The sequence below is a fragment of the Carcharodon carcharias genome, chromosome 15 (assembly GCF_017639515.1).
Source record: "Carcharodon carcharias isolate sCarCar2 chromosome 15, sCarCar2.pri, whole genome shotgun sequence".
Classification (NCBI taxonomy): domain Eukaryota; kingdom Metazoa; phylum Chordata; class Chondrichthyes; order Lamniformes; family Lamnidae; genus Carcharodon; species Carcharodon carcharias.
In genome coordinates, this window is record NC_054481.1 from 106,096,625 (window position 1) to 106,122,087 (window position 25,463).

General features: G+C 44.8%; 1 protein-coding gene across 2 annotated transcripts in view; it reads right to left on the reverse strand.

Moving 5' to 3' along the window:
• The window catches only part of cplane2 (ciliogenesis and planar polarity effector 2), a 29,072-nt gene extending 4,886 nt beyond the window's left edge, over nt 1-24,186 (reverse strand). Inside the window, exons 1-6 of one of the 2 annotated variants that reach the window (XR_005945359.1) lie at nt 24,070-24,186; nt 14,843-15,002; nt 14,063-14,215; nt 10,003-10,127; nt 5,353-5,489; nt 4,261-4,578 (exon numbers count right to left, since the gene is read on the reverse strand). Coding sequence is in view for 1 of the 2 variants with exons in the window: in XM_041206843.1 (XP_041062777.1) it covers nt 4,338-4,578; nt 5,353-5,489; nt 10,003-10,127; nt 14,063-14,215; nt 14,843-14,954 (768 nt within the window). In the remaining variant the exon portion in view is untranslated. Of the gene's footprint in view, nt 1-1,621; nt 4,579-5,352; nt 5,490-10,002; nt 10,128-14,062; nt 14,216-14,842; nt 15,003-24,069 lie in introns of those variants that run through there. The other variant, XM_041206843.1, reaches the window with a different exon arrangement.
• Nucleotides 24,187-25,463: the final 1,277 nt, after the last annotated feature.

A 25,463-nucleotide genomic window follows, 5' to 3' on the forward strand; every position in this document is an offset into this window, starting at 1 on the left:
ATCCCGTTGGGCAGCACAATTACCCACTGAGCTACAGCCTCTACATTAAGTAATGTATTTTAGGATGATGGTATTGACATTTGCATAAGTAAGGGAATTAATCCATGTAAATGAAATGTGTTAGGGACCACTGAGGAGACTTGGAGCAGGGGCAAAGTGATGACCTCGTTACAATATATGGCTTGGAGATAAAATTTGTGTCTCTGTTTCTTGAACTATAGAAACTAGGAAGGTCCCAGAGTGGTGGATGAGGATGGAATTGGGCTTAGTTTTCATGAGGTTCACAGATGAAGAATAATTACTTGACTGAGAACAACCATTACCTATGGAGCAATATTCCAATAAGGAATGAACACTCTCAAGAAAGCAGAAAAATCTCCCTAATTTTAAATTAGGAACATTTGATAATTTTGGGAAAGAACAGAAAATCGCATGCAATTACCTTCTTCTCATGAGATTCCTTACTTCAAGAACGCAAAAATGAAAGATTGTGGCTGTGTTTGTCAACTTGATTATTCTCACTTCATTTCCCTTGTAGACTGGTACAGAATTTAAAAAAATCTTTCAAGGTGATGTGAGAATCACTGACAAGGCCAGCATTTGTTACCCATCCCCAACTGTTCTTGAGAAGGTGGTGGTAAGCCGCCTTCTTAAATGGCTGCAGTCCATGTGGTACACCCACAGTGCAGTTTCAGGTTTTTGACCTAGTGATGGTAAAGGAACAATGGCAAAGTTCCAAGTCAAGATGGCATGTGGCTTGGAGGGCAATTTGCAGGTGGTGGTGCTCCCATGTGTCTGCTGCCTTTGCACATCTGGCCTGTGGTCATCACAGGTTTGGAAGGTGCTGTCAAAGGAATCTTAACAAGTTTCTGTAGCATATCTTGTGGATGGTACACACTGCTACCACTGTGCGCAAGTGATAGAGGGAGTAAATGTTTAAGGTGGTGAATGGTGTGCCAATCAAGTGGACTGCTTTGTTCTGGATGGTGGTGAGCTCAATTGTTACACTGAGTTGCACAGATCCAGGCAAGTGCAGCATATTCCATCATACTTCTTATGCCTTGGACAAGCTTTGGGGAATCAGGAGATGAGTTCCTCACCACAGAATGACCTACAGTATTTATATATATTTTTTCTTTATGCTTTTATGGCCACCCCTAATTGACCTTGGACTGAATGGCTTGTTAGGCCATTGCACAGGGCAGTTAAGAGTCAACCCCATTGCTGTGCTCTGGAGTCAGAAATAGACCAGACCTGGTGAGAATGGCAGATTTCCTTCCCTAGGGGCATTAGCGAACCATAGGTTTTTACAACAATCGAAGATAGTTGTCATGGTCACCTCTGGCTGGGGGGGTCTCAGACTCAGGATACGGGCTAAATCATTTAGGACTGAGATGAGGAGAAACTTCTTCAGGGTGGTGAACCTATGCAATTCTCTACCACAGAAGGCTGTGGAGGCCAAGTCACTGAATATATTTAAAATAGAAATAGATAGATTTCTGGACTCTAAAGGTATCAAGGGGTATGGGGAGAGAGCAGGAGCATGGTGTTGAGATAGAGGATCAGCCATGATCAAATTGAATGGTGAAGCAGGCTCGAAGGGCCAAATGACCTACTCCTGCTCCTATTTTCTACGTTACTGAGACTAGCTTTAAATGCCTGATTTATGAATTAAATTCAAATTCCACCAGCTGCCATGGGAATTTGAGCCCATGCCCCAAGATCATTAGCCTGGGCCACTAGCTTACTAGTGCAATGATAACACTACCCTCTCTGCCTAGCTGGTCCATTTAAGTTTCTGATTGATGATGCACCCCAGAATGTTGATAGTGGGGAATTCAGTGATGGTAATGCTGCTGAATGTCAAGGGGAAATGTTATACTCTCTCTTGTTGGACATGGTCATTACCTAGCACTTGTGTGGAACTATTCAGTGGAGAATTTTGGCATTGAGGGTGAAGCAATAGCAGGCTCAAATAAATACTCATTAACCTAAATGTTTCCTCAAGCAAATAAAATCTTAGTACACGAATCCTTTACTTTTGACTCTGTAGCCCAATATTCACCTCCAGCCTAAACAGGGTGACAGGATATCTACCCTGCCCAGCTGAAGTCAAAAGTAGGCCATGGTTTCATGGTTGTATGTCATTAGCACTGACTTAGTGAGCTGATCGCACTGATTATAAGCAGTTCAACTGTTTTGGAGAGCAGGAAATCTTGTAGGGCAGACACAGATCATGAGCCTGGGGATTGAAAAAGAGGCGGGGGGGAGGACGATGGAGCAGCTAATTTCAGCATCAGAGAAATTTAATAGGCAACAGCAGCAGCAAAGCATTGAAATTAAGGATACCTTAAGGCTCAAAATTTCCAAAAGTATTAATGAAAAATTAGACACAAATCTGCTTTTAGATTTACCTATTGCAACTCAGGTCCCTTTAAGGAGTACTAGAAATGGCCATCTCCTGACCTGCCTTGTCCATGATTTCCAGGCAGATTGAAGCCATGGTGGCAGTCCTGAATGAACATTGCATTAGGGTCTTAACCATCATCTGATCACCTTTTTAAATACTATTAGATCTCCGTCTGTAGTTTCACATGATGTGCTATTTCCTGCAATGTGCATTGCACACTGATCCTTTCTCAACTATTTATAAAGCAAATTAAGTTGATCATAAAGTTTCAGCTAGGAAATATAATGACAGATTAAGTATCAAATAACATATGCTACTCTCTCCAATATTCATTTAAAGCACTGTTGTGCAATGTAATGCAGGCATTAACTTTTCAACAAGAGGCTGCAAGACAGCTGTTGGGTGATAAAACACTAATACGAAAACTCATTGCAATGGGAACAACTGATTCCTGTGCAGCAGGAACTGAACACCTTTATTGGGCTTCTTCTATTGACTCAGATCTCAAGCAGCCTGTCCCACTAACATCCTGTACTTATAACTATTCGATAGAATGTATTATTGTGGTCAGGAACACTCGGCTGTGTCTTCACAAAGGACACACAACCACAATACTTTTCCAATGACAACACAGCATGCTAGATAATGGAACTAACTGTCAAATCCTTGAGTTAAAATCAGTAAAATTTCCAGCATCCCTGATTGCATAATGTCTAAAAGAAACATTGGTGCAATACTGAGCCATACAGACCAGCAACATCCTAGGATTGATCCTGGTCTGTGTTGAGTTAGCTTATCCATGCCCGGGCACAATTGGCCCTAGTCTCTGGATTAGGGAGTTGTTGGTTGAGTGGGAATGGTGGTGGGAAATCAGCCAAAGTTCCACATCCTGCTATCCAGCATTATCAATGTGTAGACATTAAACAAGTACAAGTTCAAGTTGGACTATGATGCCCTCCATAATTGAAGACCCTACCAACACTTAGTAATCCAGCTCTCAGGAAGATATCCTTGGAGGAGTTATGGGCCACTAGGTGCTGCGCCAACAGTCCCCAACAAGAGTTCATCCCCTCAAGAGGAAAGGGGTGAAATGGAACAAAAAAATCTAAGGATCCTAATGCTTGGAAAAAGAGTCTCCCTTTTGCCAACCTATTTTACTTTATAGATATTTTTGTAGTGATCAGCAATTTATAATTGTACATTTAGGACCCTGTTAATTGCTGTGCAGCCCTGGGTTATGCCAATCACTGGTCTGGAAATCAGGACCAAAGTTCAGAGCACAATACAGTGGCACTATATACCTTGGGGTCCATCTCATTATAAAAATGTCACATTTCCTTGCAGGTGGTGTAAAGATTGCTAACTTTTCCAGAGATTGCAACCTTTACTCCTAGCTGATTTTTAATTAAAGTCCCTTTCAGACCCTGAACTTTTAAATTGGGTTTCACAGGTCTGTAACCTGTCAATGCAGGTACCAACTTGCATATGAACTTAACCCATTCAATAAATATGGTTTGGTGCGAAACTGCACAGAAATGGAGAGTACCCATCTTCTGGTCATGGTAATTAACTCTACAGTTAGCAGCTGGCTAAGTGTGGCAGACAGTCTGTGGCAGCTCAGAATGTCAACATTCACCCATGCTGAACAGATTTTAAGTCATGTAGTTGCCTTAAGGCGAAGCACTTCTCTTCCCGAAGCCTCTTGCTGAATGTTGCCAGCTGAGAGACTGGAGAAAACTTTCACACCCGTTTGAACACTGGCTGCCATTCGTGGAACTGCAGGAGTAGGAGCATGGTGATGGTTGTGGGACAAACCCAACACATTTAGCCCAGTGTTTACAGGTCACTACCTTCAAGTAGACATAGATTAAGAAGACTGTGCTCCAGTGGAGTGGCTGTAGTAACCTCAGCAAGGGCTGAAAGGCTCTCAACGGTGGTGTGGTGCAGGGACAAGTCCTGCTGTCACTTGATCTTGGTACCAGAGCTGTTCAGCCACTCCATTCAGTATGTGCTCTACCTCCAGCAGCCCTGCTTTGCCATCAAGAGTTTTTCCATCTGACAATCGTGGACCATTGATGCTCTTTATTTTGAAGACAGGCAGATGCCATGTCTTCTGGAAATCACGAAGATCCCTCTCAGTGACATCTGTGTGCATATATTGGTCAAATCTGTTCACATTTAGTTAGAGAAAATGAGTAGATATTCAGTGATATTTGCACATACATGATCAGAAACTATCAAAAAGTTATATTTACTTTTCCCTACGATTCTGTAGCTCACAATGTCATTACAGTCCAGAAGCTGCTTAAAACCAACATGAAACAGTGAGCTACCTTCAAGAAGAAAAGAAAATTAAAAAGACATTAAAAGTCTATAGCACTGGAAGTGGGGCATTATAATTACTTCCAGTGCACCCAGGCTAAGGAAAGAAAACAAAAACAAAATCAGCTAGTATTCCTATTGCTGATCACTATCCAGTGTCCCTTGCTGGAAAGAACAAGTATGTGACACTGGGTTAGGATGAAATAAAGCTTAGATGTGATGCCTCCACAGTCAAGTAGCCTGTTGACATTAAGCTCACATGTGAAGAAAGGCCACTTAGATGAGCAGGACTTCTAGTTCCCAGCAAGAGTTGGTGTTTAAGAACTGGAAAGTAAAACTTTAATTTTAATATGCAAATGTCTACGTTATAGGTGAAAGTGCACAATTTTTAAATTTAGTAAAATATTTTCAAAATCCTTCAACAACTGATTAGACAGCATACAGAAAATACGAGTTTGCTTTCACAGATTAAAGTCAAGAAAGAAAATAAAAGAAATCAATAAAATATTTGATATATAACTGTGACTGGTTTCATAATCTGAAACACATTAAAGCTTTTCAAATATCAACAGTCATCTGGGAGAGTTCAAATCTGAAATATTTTGATAATTAAAGGATACTTTGTGCCAATAACAATTTTAATAATCTTCTCAGAATCATGCATGACTCGTGACATTTGACTGGGTAAATCGTCGAATGATGACCGATCAGTGAAGGAGAAAAGGAACAAGATGGCGTCAGCCTTGTCCTTGCAGGCCTGAGGGGAATAAAAGAGATGATTCAAGAGCTGCTCACTGCAAACAGTACATGCAATGATTTATTCAATCTCAGCCAATACCTCGATGTCTGACTTTTATATGGGTGTACAAGGGCTGAAAAATCATAACTAAAACGCACAGTGACTTTGATACAAGGGAAGTTTTTTTTTAAATCGGGGCAACCGGGGTGAAGAGTCAAGGTCTATAAATTGAAAAGACTGAAGGGAAGTTGAGGAATTGCAGCATCACTGCTGGTGAAAGGATGTAAACACTCAGGAAGAGAGATAGAAATAGTCCCTCAAGCCTGTTTCCATGGTTCCTATGTAATTACATCCTTCCACCAGCAGTAATTTTGCTGCAGCACCTCAACTATACATAAAAACATAAGCCATTCAATTACATTATGGCTGACCTTCGACCTCAGCTCCACTTTCTGACCTGAACCCAAATATCACTCAATTCCCTTAGAGTTGAAAAATCTATCAATCTCAACCAGGAATACTGAATGACAACCAAACACCCACAACCCTCTTGGATAGAGAATTCCAAGGATTCACAACTGATAAGTACGGAAATTTCCACACATCTATGTCCTAAGTGGCTGATCCCTTACTCTCAGCCTGTGCCCCCTGAATCTAGTCTCTCCAGACAGGGGAAACAGCTCATCATCTACCCTGTCAAACCCTCTCAAGAATCTTATGGCCAGGATTTTCACCTTATCGGACGGGGCGCAGCAGGCAGGCCCATGAGTGGTTGCAAAGCCGCCCACTGCCTGTGATCAGGCCCCAACATGGATTTCATGCTGGCTGGCCAATTAACAGCCAGCCTGGGTGGGGCAGCAAGAGCGCGAGTGCTGATGTTGACACACGTGCACGGGTGCATGCAGTAAAAGCTCCGAGGCACAAAGCTGCATCAGAGAGCTGAAAATTTTTATCAACATAAATAAAGAATTTAAAAATAATGAAAACATGTCCCCTTATGTGACTCTGTCAAATGAGCAGGGTCATGTAAGAAAAAGTGCAAAAAGTTCTTTATTTTTAAGTCACTGAATGAAACCTCATCCTGCCCGTTGGTGAGGTTTCGCCAAAAACGCAAAGGCCACTTGTCCTTTTTGCTCACCCAATGGTTGGCCAGGCAGCAAAAAAATCTCTTTTAATTAGCTCATTAAGGGCCTTAATAGGCCGTTTAACTGTCAGCGGGCACGCTGCTGGCTCCCGCACGCCAGGCTGAAACAACACACATCATATTACGCTCATTCAGGTCAGGCGCACACCTGCCTGACATGCGCAATATTCTGCCCTGTATGTTTCAATGAGACCATCTCTCATTCTTCCATATTCCAGTGAGTATAAGCCCATTCTACTTAGTCTGTCTGCATAGTATAGCCCTCTCATCCCAAGAAGCAATCTGGTAGTTTCTATTACAAACATGAGCATAGGAATTTATAATGAATTTATGAAAATAAGGGCACAATTTGATAACTTTAAAATGGGGACTTCATTACATTAGTAAGCCTGATCCAATTATTTTGTAATATTTAACTTTAGTTCACCAGAAACTACATTTGGTGCTGATTCCCATCATGCAGCACTATGGATGTCTAGCAATATATTGCTAAAAATCTTGCAGAGGATGAAAACGTCCTTTTGCTACAATTTTTTGGTTATGCTTTTCCATCCATGTTTATCATTATAAGTTGCTTACATTTTTTAAGCTACCAAGTTTTAAAGGTTAGGTTGACTTATAAATTGGGTACATATTTAATTAGGCAAAAGCAAGAACAGCAGAAGCCAAATGGATTATTTATTCTTTAAATAGGAAGGCATTGGAGAAAATTGTAATTCAATCAAAATGCCTCAACTGCCAAAGTCATCAAATTGAGTGCTTTGACAAAGCTCAGTGCACTAATGTGCACCAGCTAAACTCAATTAATAACATTCCTGCCTCCAAGTCAGTAGATTGTAGGTTCATGTACCACTTCCAGGACTTTCAGCAGATAAACTAGACCAACACTCCAGTAGAATACAGAAGGAGATGCAAGACATTAATTGGAAAGCCCTTCTGCCTGCTCCACTCTTTCAGTTGAACATGAAGATTCCATGCAATGGCCACTATCATCCAATACCAAAAAGATTAACTGGTTATTCATCTTATCACGGTTTGTCTCTCTACAAGGCACCATATAATAGATACAAAATATAGTTTAGCTGAAATTCATTAATATTTTTATCCCATAAATACAGCTCAGTCCAAGGAATTTATTGAATTAATTATTGATTAAAAATAGATATAAATATTTCACTTGGATTTTCAGAAAGCACTTGTTACAGTTGCATTTTCAAGGCTTTTAAAGACTTAATGACATACAAAATTATGGGTAATTGGCTGACATTCAGAATAAGATTGTGATGATTTTCTCTGCTCTCTCTGAGGCACCAATGAATAGGACAGTCCTGTCCAGGTCTGCTGTTTGTCCCCTGCTGTTTAGACAACTGAAAAGGTAATATGGAGCAGATTGCTGCCTGTAATATTATAAAGGTTGCTCATGGATCAAACTAGATGGACAAACTAAGAAATGCCAAATAAGTTAAGTAAGGTGTGACCAGAGCTCTCCAATTGAATAACAGAGGGTTGGTGAATGTATTGCAGTTAATATTGTAAACATGGACTTTACTGTGTTTGATAAAGTGCCACATAATAGACTTGCTAGCAAAACTGAAACCAATAGGATTAAATAGGTAGAAGTCTGGATCCAAAACTGGCTGAGAGACAGAAAGCAGAGAGTAGCGTTGAACGGTTATTTATTAGGCGAGCACAGGGAGGTATACACAATAGTGTCCCCAAGGAATGGTAAAAGGACCACTGCTCTTTTTGATATATATTAGTGGCCTGGAGTGGATGCAGAGGGCATAATTTCAAAGACTGTAGCTAAAAGAGCTTGAAAGTGTGGTAAGGAAGACAGTAGCAGACTTTAGGAGGCCATAGACGGGACAGACATATGGCAGCTGAAATTAATGTAGAGTAGTGTGAAATGAGACATTTTGGAAGCAAAATAGGAAAGAGGGAATATACACTAAATGATACAATTTTAAAGGAGATGCAGGAACAGAGTTACCTGGGGGTTCACATACACAAATCTTTGAAGGCAATAAGACTGTTTAAAAGAAAAATATGGGACTGTTGGCTTTATAAATAAAGGCACAACATACAAAAGCAAGGAAGTTATGCTAAACAGTTATAACTCACTGATTAGGCCTCAACTAGAACGTTACATCAATTCTGGGCACCACACTTTACGATGTGTGTCAAAGCATGAAGAGGGTATAAAGGAGATTTATTAAAGTAATTAGGAGAGTTTATTTTTTACTCAGTTGTGAAGATCTGGAATGTACTGTCTGAAGAGGTGGTGGAAGCAAATTCAGTAATTGACTTTCAAAAGGGAATTGGATGTACACTTGAAAAGGAGAAACATGCAGGGCTATAGGGAGAGAATAGGGAAGTGGGACTAATTGAATAGCTCTTTCAAAAGCTGGTACGGACACGACAGCTTGAATGGTCTCTTTCTGTGCTGTATGATTCATTGGGTAGATAATGAGCCAACAGAAGATAAGTGAAGCAATTTGGGGAGACTTCCCTTGTAATTTCATCTTCCCCCATTTGCCATGGCAACTGGCCCCAGCAGACACCCTTCGCACTGCTGGAATCAGTATGTTAGATCAGTATTTGTGGGGAATGGTAGGCACATGTCCTGAAATAATGAGTAATGGATACAAGATATTATGTCTTTTAAAAACAAAAGTAAACTTTTCCCTTTCAAAGCTGCTGGCCCATGGTAGAATATGGGTTCCATGGGCACCAACCACCTCCAAAATACAGCTAATCTCTTGACTGATGGTCAAGCTTCACAGGTAAATCTATAAAATGAATGTTGGGAGGCTTTTCAATGGTGTTAGGCACACATAGCCATGTCTAATCCTGTTCTCATCTAGCAGAATGTATTTCCACTTTTCAGCAGGGGTCACTGAATTGCGCTTAGCAGTAAGAAACGGATCGATTTATCCTCTTGCTAGCCCAACAATGTTATGCCAATGTTGGAGACCCAACAACCATCCCTGCTGAGATAAGCTGATTCAACACAAACCAGGAATCAAACCTGGGATCACACTAGGAGATACCTGTACCCACTAAGTCTTTGGGGACTATATTACAATCCTTACTGGTACAATGCCTCCCAAAGGAGTTATCTGTGCTAGTGGGATTCCTTTGAAAGAGAAGATTATGCTGACTAGATGAGAGAACGAAAGAAGAGATTAGCATCTCACAATACAGATGCACGAACTATTTAATTATTTACTGACATGAGGAACAAAGCAGACTCTGAGAATACATTTCCAGCCGCTGAGTTTTTTTTCTCTATTTGGCAATTGCTTGTCCTATTTGAGCATGAAATGAGGAATGCACCTGCAGCATTCAATTTATACATTTTATACAATGGCTTTGATGCTTTCTTACAGCAAGAATGTGGTCAAACTTCTTCAGTGAGGCCTCACCGCAGTCCCAGAACTGAAAGCGAAACATTATCACTCGACCGCTCTCCACCAGCTTTGCTGGCCAATAAACTGTCCTTGTCTGAATTCCTGCATTCAAGACAATCATTAGATGTTATCTTCAAAAAAAATAGATAAATCTTTCACTAGGATCCCAGATATCGTGTTTGCTTTACTGATTTTATAGAGTCTACCAAAAAAACATTCAGGGCTCAGTGCCATGTAGATGTCACAACAGAGTCTGAACAACATAGTACCCTGTGTTAAAAGCAAAATATTGTGGATGCTGAAATCTGAAACAAAAACAAAAATATCTGGAAAAACTCAGCAGGTCTGACAGCATCTACGGAGAGGAAGACAGTTGATGTTTCGAGTCCGTATGACTCATCAGAACTAAGGAAATAGAGAAATGAGGTGAAATATAAGCTGGTAGAGGGGGGTGGGACAGATAGAGCTGGATAGAGGGCCAGTGATAGGTGGAGGCAAAGAAGAGATTGCCAAAGATGTCATAGACAAAAGGACAAAGAGGTGTTGACGATGGTGATATTATCTAAGGAATGTGCTAATAGGGGCATTAAGGGTAGTAAGCAGGACAAGTTAGTGGCAGATGGCCCGAGTGGGGGTGGGGAAAGGGATCGAAATGAGCTAAAAGGTGGAGATAAAACAATAGTTCGAAATAAATTTAAAAATAGGTGGGAAAAGTATATATCTTTATAAATTATAAATTATTGGAAAAGGTGGGAATCAGAAAGGGGGTGGGGATGGAGGAGAGAGTTCATGATCTGAAATTGTTGAACTCAATATTAAGTCCGGAAGGCTGTAAAGTGCTTAATCAGAAGATGAGGTGCTGTTCCTCCAGTTTGCATTGAGCTTCACTGGAACATTGCATTGCAGCAGGCCAAGGACAGACATGTGGGCATGAAAGCAGGGTGGTATGTTGAAATGGCAAGCGACAGGGAGTTCTGGGTCATCCTTGAGACAGACCGAAGGTGTTCCGCAAAGCAGTCTCTCCAATGTAGAGGAGACCACATTGGGAGCAACAAACGCTGTAGACTAAATTGAGGGAAGTGCATGTGAAGCGCTGCTTATATGTACTCCGTGTGTACAGTATATATAACATAATGGGCACTGGTAGAAACCATTTCACAGATCATGAAATTGGCAGTTTGACAGCTCATTTCATGGAATGGCCAGTGCTATGTACAAGTTTTAAATTCTTATTAGTGGAATTGTTGCTGAAGCCTGTTGCAGTATACAAGCTTAACATCATGTCTACAAAGGCACAAATGGTGGTTGGTGGAAGGTGTAAAATTTAATATAAGTTCCAAGTTCCACGTCATTTGTCCTCTGAAATCCAAGATAGCAACTGGAGTTGCCCATGAGCTGCTTCTCATATTTCTAGACATCGGGACTCCTCATATTCTTCAGTCAGATAACGCAAGACAGTCCACAACACAGGTCATCCATGAACTGGCAACACTCTAGGAAGAACTGGTGTTGGTCAATGGGCGTCCCAAACATCCCTAGAGTCAAGGCTCTGTGGAACACAGTAACAGTGGTGATGTGAAGCCCAAGGTAATGGCCCGGATACGCGACAACAACTGTGCTCAGTGGAGCTATGGTGTCCATTTTGTTCGGTGCGCAATGAACAGCAGTTACCATGAGGCTATAAAGATGGCTCCTTACCAAGCATTCACTGGAAACAAACAACGGTGCAGCGTCAGATCAAAGTTTCCAGATGAGTTCCTCAACAGAATCGCCACAACCATTGAAGAAGAAGAAGTGGAAAGACTTCCTGAGGAAAACATGGAAAATCCTAATCCTGAACTGCCCCCTGGACTATCCTCTATGGACAATCCTGAGCTGGCCACAGAATCATCGACACAGATGACTCCAAGTCAGCCCCTAGACCATCCAACATGGAAGATCCTGAGCAAGTTTCAGAGTCATCCACCATCGATTACCTAAGTGTGCCCATGGACTGCCCAACATGGATAACTCTGAGCCAGTACCTGGATCATTCAACATGGAAAATCCTGAGACATTCCCGGGATCATCCTTCACGAACGACCCTGGGCAGACCTCTGGATCATCCACTACAGATTACCCTACATCTGATGAAGAACTTCATCCTGCCAGATATACAAGGAAGGTCACACAACAGTGCATTACACAGCAAGGCAAGCGGATGGTGGCACACAGCACAAGGTCGCTTTGGGCTGTTGGTGTTGGAGGTAATGTGGCTGACCCAGCGTCAACATTTGACCACAGCAAAGGTGACCCACCAAATGTTATAGGTGTGGTGCTGGCAGCAGATGGGACTGGCTATACCATTGGAACAGCTAAAGGAATTGTGAAAGGCAAATTTGCCAGGAATCAGTTTGAATTTGTGCAGTACAGTGGACTGAGTGAGAAGACATTCCACCAGAACACTTCAGCCTTCGTGAGATTGTACGTGTTCAAAGTGTCTGTGCTGGGCATGGTTGTCAGAGCTGTCACCACAGGAGTAACTGCTTATAAAGACGATGTTCCTGCTTGAAAGCAGGTCTCCGCTGCAATTGTGCCTGTCACACCTACGAGTCCTGTGACAACGCTGACAGTGCTGGCATATTAAATATGTATGAATTGTATTTATGCTGCTCTTGTAAATATTGATGTATAAGCTGAGTGGTTTGGGTGTGATCCTAAATGAAATATAACAGAACATAAACCAATGAACTTGAAATGTTTGGATGTTACAATGAATCTGAAATGTATATTGAATAAAGGCACAATATACACATATGAATTGATTCCTTGCTGTTTTTGCTATATTGTAATCATTGATGATTTTTTAAAAATTATTTTTATGGGATGTGGGCATCGCTGGCTAGGCCAGCATTAATTGCCCATACCTAAAAGCCCTTGAAAAGGTGGTAGTGAGCTGCCTTCTTGAACCACTGCAGTCCCACGTGGTGTAGGTACACCCAGGGCGCTGATAGGGACATAGTTCAAGGATTTTGACCCAATGACAGGGAAGGAACAGCGATATACTTCCAAGGGGAACTTACTGGCGGTGGTGTTCTCATGTATCTGCGGCCCTTGTCCTTTGAGATGGTGGTAGTCTTGGGTTTGGAAGGTGCTGCCTAAGGAGCCTTGGTGAGTTTCTGCAGTGCATTTTGTAGATGATACACACTGCTGCCACCATTTGCCGATGGTGGAGGGAGTGATTGTTTGTGGTAGGGGTGCCAATCAAGCAGGCTGCTTTGTTCTGGCTGGTGTCGAGCTTCTTGAGTGTTGTTGGAGCAATCATCCAGGCAAGTATTCCATCACACTCCTGGCTTGTGCCTTGTAGATAGATGGTGGACAGGCTTTGGATAGTTAGGTGAGTTACTTGCCACAGGATTGCTTGCCTCTGACCTGCTCTTGCAGCCACAATATTTATATATGGCTAGTCCAATTTAGTTTCTGGTCAATGGTAACCCCCAGTTTGTTAATGGTGGGGGATTCAGTGATGGTAATCCATTGAATGTCAAGAGGCAATGGTTGGTTAGATTCTCTCTTGTTGGAGGTAATCATTGCCTGGCATTCATGGCATATTAGACTTTTAATTCCAGATTTTTATTGAGTTCAAATTCCACCATCTACCTTGGTGGGATTCGAACCCAGCTCCCCAGAACATTACCCTGGTTCTCTGGATTACCAACTCACTACGCCACCACCTACCCCTATAAACTATATCTGAATGGTGTGCATATAATACTGGATGAAATTTAAGGACAGTAAACATAATTAAGCAAATTATACATTTGTGAATGAAATTTTATTTTTCGTTCATAAAAATTGGCCATTTCATGAACTGGGCAAGTTTTCCAATGCCCATGAACAGGATGATCAAACTGCCAGTTTCATCAATTGTGCAGGTAGGCTGCCCATTTCAAGAAACACACATACACAGCCGATATAAATATATCTATACACATATAGCCAGCAAGGACACTACAGTATACATGCATACATAAAGCTGATATAGGCTGTAGCTTCACCTGTGGTCTCATGATGAACACTGGAAATTTCTAAACCAGCGAACTTTGCAATTGCTGCTGTTTTTCCTACTCCACTCTTCCCAGACAGAAAGATCTTGTAACTAGCAGTGTCAGGTGCAACCTGTGGTGGGAGCACCGGCCGCTCAAGCAATCCTGGAGGCAAACATTTATATCACAGTGTTATCAAGGTCAAATACTGACAGGAACAGAACTGATTTTTTGACCAGGCAATAGATAATGCTAGTCTGGGTTCCATCAATCCACACTTTTGAAAAATAGATCTTTCATCAATTACTCAAAATGTTCCCAAACTTGAACCATCATAAGGATGCCAGTTCATTGGGTAAAGTATTTTCAACTATTACAAACAGCAATGACACATCAAATGAAGAGTTGATATCAATTCCAGAATAAATGCGCCAAAACTAGGATCTAAATGGATAGCTGCAACTTGTCTACAGCACAGTAAAGTAAATCAATTGTTTGTTAACTGTACCGTGCTCATATCCACTTTATATACATATGTCCATTTCTCCTCTTGCCTATAAAAATTGCAGTGAGGGTATTAAAATATGATAAGCGGCAAACACCACCCACCCTGGGTAAAGGAAACTATAGAAAGGAATTAAACAGATTAAATCCCTGAATACAGCAGTTTTAAGAAGCCAGATAGCCTTTTCCTACCTTTCTTGACATCTTTGTGTATAGGGAGGTAATTAGAAATATGCCTGCCCTTTGTGGCTTTTCTTTCAGGTTTGAGGAGGTAAAATTTTTACTTACCAAACACTTTTCTCCTGTTTCTGCGCAAGATACTGGCCAGATATTCCCGGCCGTCCACAGTGTTGAGCCAATTGGCTGTTACTAGAGATCCTGATTTCAGGAAGACTGCCATTTCTTGGGCATGGGGCTCAAGAACATCCAATTCCCATCAGACAGCAAACTGTGAAAAATTAAACAAACTCTTGTTTTTAAAATTATACTTCTAGATGTTTGCATCTCAAAAAATGTAAATGAATGGGACAGTGGGTTAGATGTTGATTGGTTGCTTCCAGGGCCAGAGTTTACGTCCAGCCTAAACTAACGTGACAAAACAGCAGCATAAGGCTGTCTATCGCTCAGCACCAATTGGCAATCCCAGGGTGACCACAGGGATTGCAACACACCCAGCTTTCCAGTCTTTGTAGATCTCTGAATTTTATCTCTGTCCCAAACACCTGAACCACTGTCCTTTTAATAATTTTAAGAATGTCTATAAATAATGCCAATTGCTTGGGCCTCTGCTGGTCACTTGGACTTCTCACTGATCATTACCCATTGCTCCAGGTGAGGTGATTTATTGTCCAATTTGCTAGTTACATTTTTACCCTTTTGACCCCAAAAGCTTTCCCTTTTGGCACATATTGCAAGCAAGGCAGCTTACCTAGGTCTCACACATCTATACCATTAACTTCTGTTACTGCCAACTGGATTTTTATGTTAAAAGCAAAATACTGTGGATGCTGGAAATCTAGAACAAAAACAAAAATACCTGGAAAAACTCAGCAGGTCTGACAACATCTGCAGAGAGGAATACAGTTAACGTTTCGAGTCGGAATGACTCTTCATCAGAACTACATTTTATGTTAGCTATGTTTTGGGCTCTTATGACGGCTTAGTGGACAAATGTGCCACTTGATAACAGGCTAGAAGTTCCCAGGTTTGAACAATGGTGTAGAGCAATTGATGGATGGGCAGCAACTGGTATGATAACATTTAGCCTGTGTCCCTGGGTTAAGGAAAAGGGAGACGGAAAATCAGTCTGGCTTTCTTCTCCTAATCAGTATGTAGTAACCTCTGTTGGAAGGTCCACATGTGCCCGAGGACAAAATCAAAGGTGTCTTCCACATAAAATCACCAGTCTGGAGAAAACTGGAATACTGCAGCCCGGAGGAGACAAAAGTATGGATGAGACAGGGCAAAGATGTTACAAAAGTTGACCCAGGCAGCCTTTGTGATGGAGACAATATGGAGTTGGGAGTTTAGCTGGGGTCAAATAGGATGCCAAGGTTACAAAAGTTCTGGCGCAGCCCAAGAAAGTAGACAAGGAGGAGATTGGAATACAACCTTGAAAGACAGCAGTGGACACAGCAAGGAGGAAGATAAACTCAATGGAGAGGGAACATCAGGAACATAAATATTAAGTAGAAATGTAAGCAAGACAAATAATCAAAATAATGTGAACCAATTAGTAAATGCAACACAAGAAGCATTCATGTAGCACTTTTCATAACCACCAGATGTCCCAAAGCACTTTATAATAACTGAAGTACTTTTTGAAGTGTAGACACTGTTGTAATGTCAGAAATGCAGCAGCCAAATTGTACACAGAAAACTCCCACAAACAGCAATGTGACAATGAACAGATAATATGTTTTTGTGATGTTGATGGAGGAATAAAGATTAGCCAGAGCACCAGGGAGAACTCTCCAGCTCTTCTTCCAAATAGCATCATGGGATCTTTTACATCCAACTGAGGAGGCAGATGGAGCCTCAGTTTAACATCTCATCTGAAAGATGGCACCTCTGACAGTGCAGCAGACTGTCATCACTGCACTGGAGTATCAGGGCCAAACACTTACAGGTGATTCCAACAAGGCATCCATTATTTGTAATGAATGCATGGAAACAGGTATGAATCACCTAGTGATATCATTTACTTTCAACCACTCTGCCAATCTCCTCATAGTGCTAACCTTTTCCCCTCTGTCCAGCACCAGTTTACTTACTCTCTCGTCCCACAAGGTTAGCCCCTTGCACGTTATCGCTGTCACTGTCCTCTGCCTGAGCATCAGCTCACTCAGCCTCTATCCTCAGCACCTGCCCCACTACTAAGTTGCCCCAGGACCAGCCTCGTTATTCCATCCTCTCACTACCCTGTTCCCAGGACTAGCCCCATTACCCCCATCCCAATCCCAGAACCAGCCCCATTAACACCATCCATCCCCAAGATCAGCCCCATTACCCCACCTTCCAAGACCAGCTCCAATACCTCCCCGTCCCGAGAACCAGCCCCCATTATTCCCTGTCCCCAAGACCAGCTCCCATTAAGCCCTTCCCCCACGACCAGTCCCGGTTAACCCCCCCTCCCCAAGGCAGCCCCCATTAAATCCCCGTCCCCAAGACCAGCCCCCATTAACCCCTGCCCCCAAGACCAGCCCCCATTAACCTCTGCCCCCCTCGTTCAAGAACCATTTTTCTGTGTTGGAAAATGGTGACAGTGACGGTTCCTTTGGGAGTGCAACCACGCTCATGGCACTGAGTGACTCAGCTCCATAAGGGGGGGAGGAAAAAGAGGGGAAGAGCAATAGTGGTAGCAGACTCGATAGTAAGGGGAACAGACAGGCGTTTCTGCGGCCATAGATGTGACCCAGGATGGTATGTTGCCTCCCTGGTGCCAGGGTCAAGGATGTCACTGAACGGTTGCAGGGCATTCTAAAGGAGGAGGGCAAACAGACAGAGATCGTGGTACATATTGGTAACAATGACATAGGTAGAAAGAGAGATGAGGTCCTGCAAGCAGAATTTAGGGAGCTAGGAAGCAGATTAAAAAACAGGACCTCAAAGGTGGTAATCTCTGGATTACTTCTGGTGCTACGCGCTGAGTATAGAAAGAGGAGGTTAGCCTAGACGAATGCGTGGCTGGAGAGATGGTGCAGGAGGGAGGGCTTTATATTTCTGGGACATTGGGACTGTTTCTGGGAGCGGTGGGACCTGTACAAGGCACACAGGGTTGCACCCAAACCAGAATGGAACAAACATCATTGCGGGGAGGTTTGCTGGTGCTGTTGGGGAGGGTTTAAATTAACTTGGCAGGGAGATGGGATCCTGACAGGAGGTTCAGCAGATGGAGATGCACAGCCAAAATTAGAAGAGAGAGCAAGTGAGTCTGAAAGGCATAGAAGTTATAGGCCAGTTAAGGCACAAGGGAGTTTGGCAAGGTTGGATGGTTATTTATTTTAATGCAAGGAGTCTGACAAATAAGGCAGGTGAGTTGAGGGCACAAATTAACACATGGAAGTATGATGTCATTGCTGTCACAGAGGCATAGTTGAAAGAGGGGCAGGATTGGCAGCTCAATATTCTAGGAAAAGGGTCTTCAGGGAGACAGTGGAGGAGGTAAAAGAGGGAGTATCGCAACATTGATCAAGGAATCAATTACAGCAGTAAGGAGGGAAGGCATCTTAGAAGGCTCCTCAAATGTAGCCATATGAGTAGAACTTAAAAACAAAAAAGGAGCAATTACATTGCTGGGAGTGTACTATAGGCCCCCAAACAGTCAGAGGGAAATAGGAGAGCAGATATGTAGGCAAATTTCAGAGAAGTGTAAAAATAATAGGGTAATAATAGTGGGAGATTTCAACTTCCCCAACATTAATTAGGTTAGTCAGTGTGATAGAGGGAGCGGAATTCTTAAAATGCATCCAAGAGAGCTTTTTAAGCCAGTACGTAGAAGGTCCTACAAGAGAGGGAGCGGTCCTGGGCTTAATTTTAGGGAATGAAGCCGGGTAAGTGGTAGAGATATTAGTGGGGGAGCATTTTGCAGATATTGATCATACCTCCATTAGATTCAAAGTTGTTATGGAAAAGGACAAGGATGGACCAGAAATCAGAGCTCTAAATTGGGGGAAGGCCAATTTTAATAAGATCAGATATGATTTGGCCAGAGTGGACTGGGAGCAGCTACTTTTAGGTAAATCTGCATCAGAGCAGTGGGACTCATTCAAGGAGGAAATAGGGAGAGTACCAGGGCCAACATATAACAGTAAAGATAAAGGGTGGGACCAACAAATCCAGGGAACCCTGGATGTCGAGGGATATACAGGATTGGATAAAGAGAAAAAGGGAACTAATGGCTGATACCGAGGGCTCAAAACAGCAGAAGCCCTGGAGGAGTATAGAATGTGTAGGGGGGAACTTAAAAAGGAAATTAGGAGAGCAAAAAGGGGGCGTGAAAAAACATTGGCAGGTAAAATAAATGAAAACCCAAAGTTATTTTACAAGTGCATTAAGAGTAAGAGGATAATTAGGGAAAGAGTAGGACCCATTAAGGACCATAGTGGTAATTTGTATGTGGAACGGGAACAGGTAGGTAGGGTTCTAAATGAATACTTTGTGTCGGTATTCACAAGTAAGATGGACGACGTGGGTATGGAAGTCAGGCAGAAGGACTGTGATATAATTAAATAAATTAGCATAGAAAGGGAGGAGGTTCCAGGTGGTCTGGGAGGCTTAAAATTAGATAAATCTCCAGTCCCGGGTGAAATGTATTCCAATCTGTTGAGTGAGGCAAGGGAGGAGATAGCAGGGGCGTTGGCAATAATTTTCAATACCTCTCTGCACACAGCAGAGGTGCCAGAGGACTGGAGGACAGCCAATGTGGTACCGTTAATCAAGAAGGGACAAAGGGATAACCAGGGAACCACAGGCCAGTCAATCTAACCTCAGTGGTAGGGAAACTATTGGAAGCAATTCTGAGGGACAGAATTAATCTACACTTGGAGAGGCAGGGTTTAATCAAGGACAGTCAGCATGGTTTTGTTAAAGGGAGATCATGTCTGACCAATTTGATTGAACTTTTCAAAGGGGTGACCAAGTGTGTAGATGAAGGCGTATTTGACGTAGTCTACTTGGACTTCAGCAAGGCTTTTGATAAGGTCCCACATGGGAGACTGATAACAAAGATAAGAGCACATGGGATCCAAGGCAATTTGGCAAATTGGATCCAGAATTGGCTGAGTGGCAGGAAGCAGAAGGTGATGGTCGAGGGGTGTTTTTGTGACTGGATGCCTGTGTCCAGTGGGGTTCCACAGGGATCGGTGTTGAGTCCCTTGCTGTTTGTGGTACATTTAAACGATTTAGACGTGAATGTAGAAGGGTTGATCAGTAAGTTCGTGGATGACACGAAAATTGGTGGGGTGGTAATTAGTGAGGGGGATAGCCTTAGATTACAGGAGGAAATAGACGGGCTGGTCAGATGGGCTGATCAGTGGCAAATGAAATTTCATCCGGATAAGTGTGAGGTGATGCACTTGGGCAGGTCAAACAAGGCACATGACGAATGGTAGAACCCTGGGAGGAACCGAGGGTCAGAGGGACCTTGGTGTGCATGTCCACTGATCCCTTAAGGCAGTGGGACAGTAGATAAGGTGGTTAAGAACGCAAATGGGATACTTGCCTTTATTAGCCAGGCATAGAATATAAGAGCAGAGAGGTTATGCTGGAACTGTATAAAATGCTGGTTAGGCCACATCTAGACCATTGCATGCAGTTCTGGAATCCACATTATAGGAAGGATGTGATTGTGCTAGAGAGATTGCAGATGAGATTTACCAGGATGTTGTCTGGGCTGGAGAATGTTAGTTATGAGAAGAGATTGGATAGACTGGGGTTATTTTCCCTGGAGCAGAGGAGATTGAGGGGGGGCATGATTGAGGTGTATAAAATTATGGGGGGCATAAATAGGGTAGACAGGAAGGAACTTTTCCCCTTGGTGGAGGGATCAATAACCAGGGTGCATAGATTTAAAGTAAGGGGCAGGAGGTTTAGAGGGCATGCAAGGAAGAATTTTTTCACCCAGAGGGTGGTGGGAATCTGGAACTCACCGCCTGAAAGGGTAATAGAGGCAGAAACCCTCATAACATTTAAGAAGTATTTGGATGTGCACTTGTGATGCCATGGCATACAAGGCTATGGGCCTAGTGCTGGAAAATGGGAACAGAATAGTTAGCTACTTGTTTGACCGGCGCAGACTTGATGGGCCAAAAGGCCTTTTTCTGTGCTGTAGACCTCTATGACTATCACTCCAACCAGTTCCGATTAACTCCCCGCCCCAAGACCAACCCGCATTAACCACCCCCATCACCCCCCCGCCCTGTCCCAAGGACCAGCACCTATTACCCCTTCCCCCACCTCCCCCGATCAGTCCTATTACATGCCGTCACCAAAACCAGCCTCATTACCCCACCCCGTCTCCTCCCGAGGACCAGCCCCATTACACCACCCATCCCCTCCCGAGGACCAGCCCCAATACCAGCCTATCCCCACAAGGCCAGCCCCCATTAACACCGTCCCCAATACCCACCATCCCATCTGCTGAACCAACCCCATTACCCCCTCCCCCACCCCCTGAACCAGGCCTAGGGCCATTACCCTCCCCATCACCCATCATCCTCAGGACCAGCCCCATTCTTGCCCACCTTGTCCCCAGGACCAGCCCCACTGCTCCCTCCTTTACCAGGACCAGCACCACTACCCCACCCCACCCTATTCCCAGGACCAGCACCACTACCCCACCCCACCCTACTCCCAGGACCAGCACCACTACCCCACCCCACCCTATTCCCAGGACCAGCACCACTACCCCACCCCACCCTATTCCCAGGACCAGCACCACTACCCCACCCCACCCTATTCCCAGGACCAACACCACTACCCCAACCCACCCTATTCCCAGGACCAGCACCACTACCCCACCCCTCCCATTTTCAGGACCAGCACCACTACTCCACCCTACCCCCACCCCCCTCAATTTCCAGGACCAGCCCCACTAACACCCATCATTCCAGGACCAGCCTGTCAGAAAGATATAATAATATCATTGGAATTTATTGGAAAATAGTGGTGTGTGTGTGTGTGTTTGTATGTATGTATGTGAGAGAGAGTGAGAGAGAGATTTAATTAGATTAAAGGCAACTGGTCTGGAGGCTTTGATGTAACAAATGATAAGCTAGGTTTGAAATGTTAAGTAGGTAAACATGGGGGAAGTTTAGAATGTAGGGTGTAAAAGAGCATTTGCATTCTTACATAAACCAATCTAGATTGTTTTCAAAGGAGGGGTGAGATGTGTCACTTAGCCAGGTGAAGTTCAGAAACAATGTGCATTTTTCCCAAAGATTACTGGTAAAATTGGTACAATCATAATTTTTTATGATCAGGGTGGTAAAGTCCAAAGACATAGTGAAACGATGGGAATTTGCATTCAGTGGGAAAAAATATGTATAAGGGAGAGAAGGCTGTCTGTAAAGGCAGGCATTTTAAGATCTAACAAGTGTGACAAGCCTTTAGCATCTAAGCCTCAAGAAGCTGTCTACAAGGACCTGAAGTTAAGGAAACTCACTTTGAATTGGATTGTTCAGGGTATCTGGGTCTTTTAAAAGTCTATGTGTCTTACTGATGCCTTAACAGAGGTATAACTGGGAGTCAGATTAATTAGGGGATTTAGAAGATAGTATCGTAGTAATTTGTAGACATAGGTATGTGCTTAAAATCATTTCTCTTATTAATAAACGTTTGACGTAGTTTTGCAAAAGCCTATAAGGCTTGGTGATCCCCATTCCCCGGAGTAGCGCCACCACCTGCCCCCCCATTCCCCAAACTAGCCCCACCACCTGCCCCCCCCGTTCCCCAGACTAGCCCCACCACCTGCCCCCCCCGTTCCCCAGACTAGCCCCACCACCTGCCCCCCCGTTCCCCAGACTAGACCCACCACCTGCCCCCCCGTTCCCCAGACTAGCCCCACCACCTGCCCCCCCATTCCCCAGACTAGCCCCACCACCTGCCCCCCCATTCCCCAGACTAGCCCCACCACCTGCCCCCCCATTCCCCAGACTAGCCCCACCACCTGCCCCCCCCCATTCCCCAGACTAGCCCCACCACCTGCCCCCCCATTCCCTGGACTAGCCCCACCACCTGACCCCAATTCCCCGGACTAGCCCCACCACCTCCTCCCCACATTACCCGGACTAGCCCCACCACCTCCTCCCCACATTACCCGGACTAGCCCCACCACCTCCTCCCCACATTACCCGGACTAGCCCCACCACCTCCTCCCCACATTACCCGGACTAGCCCCACCACCTCCTCCCCACATTACCCGGACTAGCCCCACCACCTCCTCCCCACATTACCCGGACTAGCCCCACCACCTCCTCCCCACATTACCCGGACTAGCCCCACCACCCCCTCCCCACATTACCCGGACTAGCCCCACCACCTCCTCCCCACATTACCCGGACTAGCCCCACCACCTCCTCCCCACATTACCCGGACTAGCCCCACCACCTCCTCCCCACATTACCCGGACTAGCCCCACCACCTCCTCCCCACATTACCCGGACTAGCCCCACCACCTCCTCCCCACATTACCCGGACTAGCCCCACCACCTCCTCCCCACATTACCCGGACTAGCCCCACCACCTCCTCCCCACATTACCCGGACTAGCCCCACCACCTCCTCCCCACATTACCCGGACTAGCCCCACCACCTCCTCCCCACATTACCCGGACTAGCCCCACCACCTCCTCCCCACATTACCCGGACTAGCCCCACCACTTCCTCCCCACATTACCCGGACTAGCCCCACCACCTCCTCCCCACATTACCCGGACTAGCCCCACCACCTCCTCCCCACATTACCCGGACTAGCCCCACCACCTCCTCCCCACATTACCCGGACTAGCCCCACCACCTCCTCCCCACATTACCCGGACTAGCCCCACCACCTCCTCCCCACATTACCCGGACTAGCCCCACCACCTCCTCCCCACATTACCCGGACTAGCCCCACCACCTCCTCCCCACATTACCCGGACTAGCCCCACCACCTCCTCCCCACATTACCCGGACTAGCCCCACTACATTCGCCCCCCACCCACCCAGCCCCCAGCCCCCAGCCCCACTACATCCGCCCCCCCCCACCCCCCCAGCCCCACTACATCCGCCCCCCCCACCCCCCCAGCCCCACTACCTCCGCACCCCCCCCAGCCCCACTATCTCCGCCCCCCCGCCCCCAGCCCCACTACCTCCGCCCCCCCGCCCCCCCCAGCCCCACTACCTCCCCAGACTAGCCCCACCACCCACCCCCACGGTCCTACTAATTACAGACTAGCCCCACCAACCCCAGCCCCCCATTCCCTACCACCGCCTCCCTAGCCCTGGACTAGCCCCACCAAATCATGTTGGACTCACATTTTCCGAGTGTTTGCACGCTCGGTGATTCTGTTCGTGCCACATCCGCGCTCCCACTCAATAATCAAAAGCCGCGGCCTACTCTTTACATTGCCATGGCAACCACCAGCCTCTATAGCCCTCTGACTGACGTCAGCACGCTGGTTCGCCTTCTCTGATGTCACAAGGCATCCATGGAAACCCCAGCGACAACCTATCTCTCAGCCTCAACCTTCCTCGGTCTATTGCTATTTGCAGCAAACTATATCCCTCGCCAGCTCACACACGTCAGTTCATCCCAATCAGAGCTTTTTTTTTATTTTCAAGGCAATTCATTCTCAGAATAAAAACAGGAAGAAAAAGGAACCTGCATTTAGACAGCATCTCTTAAATGATCTGGGCGATGGGGACTTGGTGCAAGTTATATACGGGTAGCAGATGAGTTCAAGTTCGTGGAGGGTGAAAGATGAGAGGCTGGCAGGATAAGTGTTGGAATAGTCAAGTCTAGAGATAACAAAGGGTTTCAACAGCAGACGAGCTGAGGCAGACCTGAAAATGGGCGACCTTGTGGAAGTGGAAGAATGCAGTGTTGGTGAGGGAGCATATACGTGGCCGGAAACTCATGTCAGGGTCCAGTATGACATCAAGCTTGCAAACATCTGACTCAGTCTCTGACAGTTGCTAGGAGAGGGATAGATTCCGTGGCTAGAGAACAGAGTTTGTGGCAGGGACCAAAGACAATGGCTTTGATTTTCCCAATATTTAGATGGAGGAAACTTCTACTCATCCAATCCTAATGTCAGACGAGAAGTCTAGCAATTTAGAGACAGTGGAAGGGTCAAGAGAGTTGGTGGTGAGGTAAAGCCATGTGGAACCTGTTGTGTTTAATTTCGGATGCTGTCACCAAGGGGCAGCATGATGAGAAATAGGTGGGGACCAAGGATACATCCTTCGGAGACACCAGAGATAATGGTGTGGAAGTGGGAAGAAGATCTTATAGGTGATTCTCTGGCTACAATTGGATAGATAAGAATGAACCAGTTTAGTACAGTCCCACACAACTAGACAATGGAGGACAGATGTTAAGAGGGGGGTGGTGTGGTCAACCATGCCAAAAGCTGCAGACAGATCAAGAAGAACAAAGAGGAATAGTTTACCGCAGTCACATGGGATAATTATGACTTTGATAACAGCAGTTTCAGTTCTGTAATGGAGTGGAAATCTGATTGGAACAACTCAAACAGAGTTACGGAAAGGATAGGCACTAGTTTGGGAGGCAACAGTATGCTCAAGAGAGGAAGGGGAAGTTGGAGGGCGCGGTAATTTACAAGGAGTGGAGATATGACAGCAGATTAGATGGTGAGGCGGAGAGTGCCTCAGGAGAGGGAACCGTTAACCTACATGGGTAGGTTGAC